At 26.1% G+C, this 1,989-nt stretch overlaps 1 protein-coding gene across 1 annotated transcript; it reads right to left on the reverse strand.

Moving 5' to 3' along the window:
• Positions 1 to 418: 418 nt before the first annotated feature.
• Positions 419 to 1,670, reverse strand: LOC117108226 (the record flags this gene model as incomplete). Its single annotated transcript, XM_033250188.1, has 2 exons — positions 1,240 to 1,670; positions 419 to 521 (listed from the first exon to the last, which is right to left on the reverse strand). Coding segments are annotated over exons 1-2 (307 nt in total), but the record flags the coding sequence as incomplete, so codon positions are not given.
• Positions 1,671 to 1,989: the final 319 nt, after the last annotated feature.

Genomic DNA, 1,989 nt, shown 5'->3' on the forward strand with positions numbered 1-1,989 from the left:
ACTTTGTCTGACTCGAATAATTTCTAAGTCGATCTTATTTTACATGCCAAATTGTTGTGTTTTCTAATAATTAACAATCAGCAAGTCAAATTTTATCCAAGTCAAACAATTTTTCAATGCCATTTGGATTCGACTTAGGCAAGTTCAACTGTGTATATTGTTGATATTTGTGGTATTTTTAATGTGTTCTGGGAAAACCACTCGGCAGTTCATTTAGGTTGCTTTTTAGTTTCTACTCTCTTGTTTCTCAGAGAAATAAATGAAATGAAAATGAAACAAATGACTTATTACAAATTCAAGTGTGTAAAGAAAGCTGTCATGAATTTAAAGTAAAATGAATACTATCAATTAATTCTCACAGAATTCACATACAAAAAATGTGGTCCCAAATACTGAAGCTGGTAATGATATCACATACCTCTATTTTCTGTTGGGATTTCTGGTGACTGAATTTGGGTATCCAGGCCAGCATTCACAACTGCCTTTTGAGCAATTGTTTTCAGTTTCATAGAATTGTCCTCCTAATAAAATATCAAAAATGTATAATAATAATAATAATAATAATAATAACAATAATAATAATAACAATAATAATAATGTTATATTTATATAGCGCATATTGCCCCTATACTCTTTACACAGAAATAACATAGGCCAACATACAAATAATAAAAAAATAGTAACAACAGAATAATAACAATAATAAAAATAATAATTATAATAATTATAATAAAAAAATAATAAATATAATAATAATTATCTTCGCCAATCAATAATTATAATAAAAAAATAATAAATATAATAATAATTATCTTCACCAATCAATAATTATAATCTATAATAATAAATATAATAATAATCTTCACCAATCATAATTATAATAAATAATAAACAATAATAATATTGGCAATAAATATATTAAGAATAACAATAACAACAAAATATGAGGCTAAACTGCTTCTACTTCTAACACACAAGATGTGTTCAAACAAAATAATATTACAGTACAAGAAATGGACAAGCATGACTAGCTTGATTTAACTTTCAAAGAAATACAACAAAAAAGGAAGTTTTACTATAAAAAAAATTAAATTAATATTTTAATTAATATATCAAATTACAAGTACACTGACCAAATATGGGATGGAACTCTTATAAATTAAGCAGAAATATCCAGCTACACTTACATACAGATCAACCCACCCCTCTATTTTCTAAAGTTGGATGAATAATGCTCACCTTATTTGAGATTGTAGTAGGGGGAATAGGTCCATTCATCTGAACAGCACTTGGAGGTGTGGGCATAGTAGGCATATTGTTAATAACTCTCGTTGGTTCAATGTGTGGAACTTGTGTCTGTATTGGTGGTTGTGGCTGGGGTACCGTGATTGAGTTTGAAAGCCCCGTTACTGTCATACTGTTTCCATTATCTAGGTCGAACATTTCATGCTCTATATGTTGTTCACTTAATACAAAACCTAAATAATCAAAATGGAAGAAATATAAACGATTATTATCTTTATTTAATAATTATTAAATTCCACGTGCCAAAGACAAAACTACATCATTACCATCAATATATTTGAAATTCATAAATTATATAATTATCACATCACTGCTTTAACTAATCAATTAATTGACTAATAAATTAATTGATGATGGAAATTAAATAATGATAATCATCACCATCACTGCCAACATCATCATCATTATTATTAATATATATTCTTGATAAAATAAAATAATTATTATAAAAATTAATTTCTATCAGGGATAAAAATAATACAAATAAATTAAAATCACTAATAAATTAAAAGAACTGAGGATTCTTGTTTTATTTTTACATCATAAAAGGAAACACAATCACATAAATGTCATTGCAGCAATTAAATACTTGACTTATGTTTTTATTTAGTCAGTATTTTCAAATTGGATATTTTTCCCTACTGGTAAATATAACAAGCAAATAACATTTATTTTCCTGGAACA

The sequence above is a fragment of the Anneissia japonica genome, unplaced genomic scaffold, assembly GCF_011630105.1.
Source record: "Anneissia japonica isolate Jap-2015-1 unplaced genomic scaffold, ASM1163010v1 scaffold97682_len1989_cov120, whole genome shotgun sequence".
Lineage (NCBI taxonomy): Eukaryota > Metazoa > Echinodermata > Crinoidea > Comatulida > Comatulidae > Anneissia > Anneissia japonica.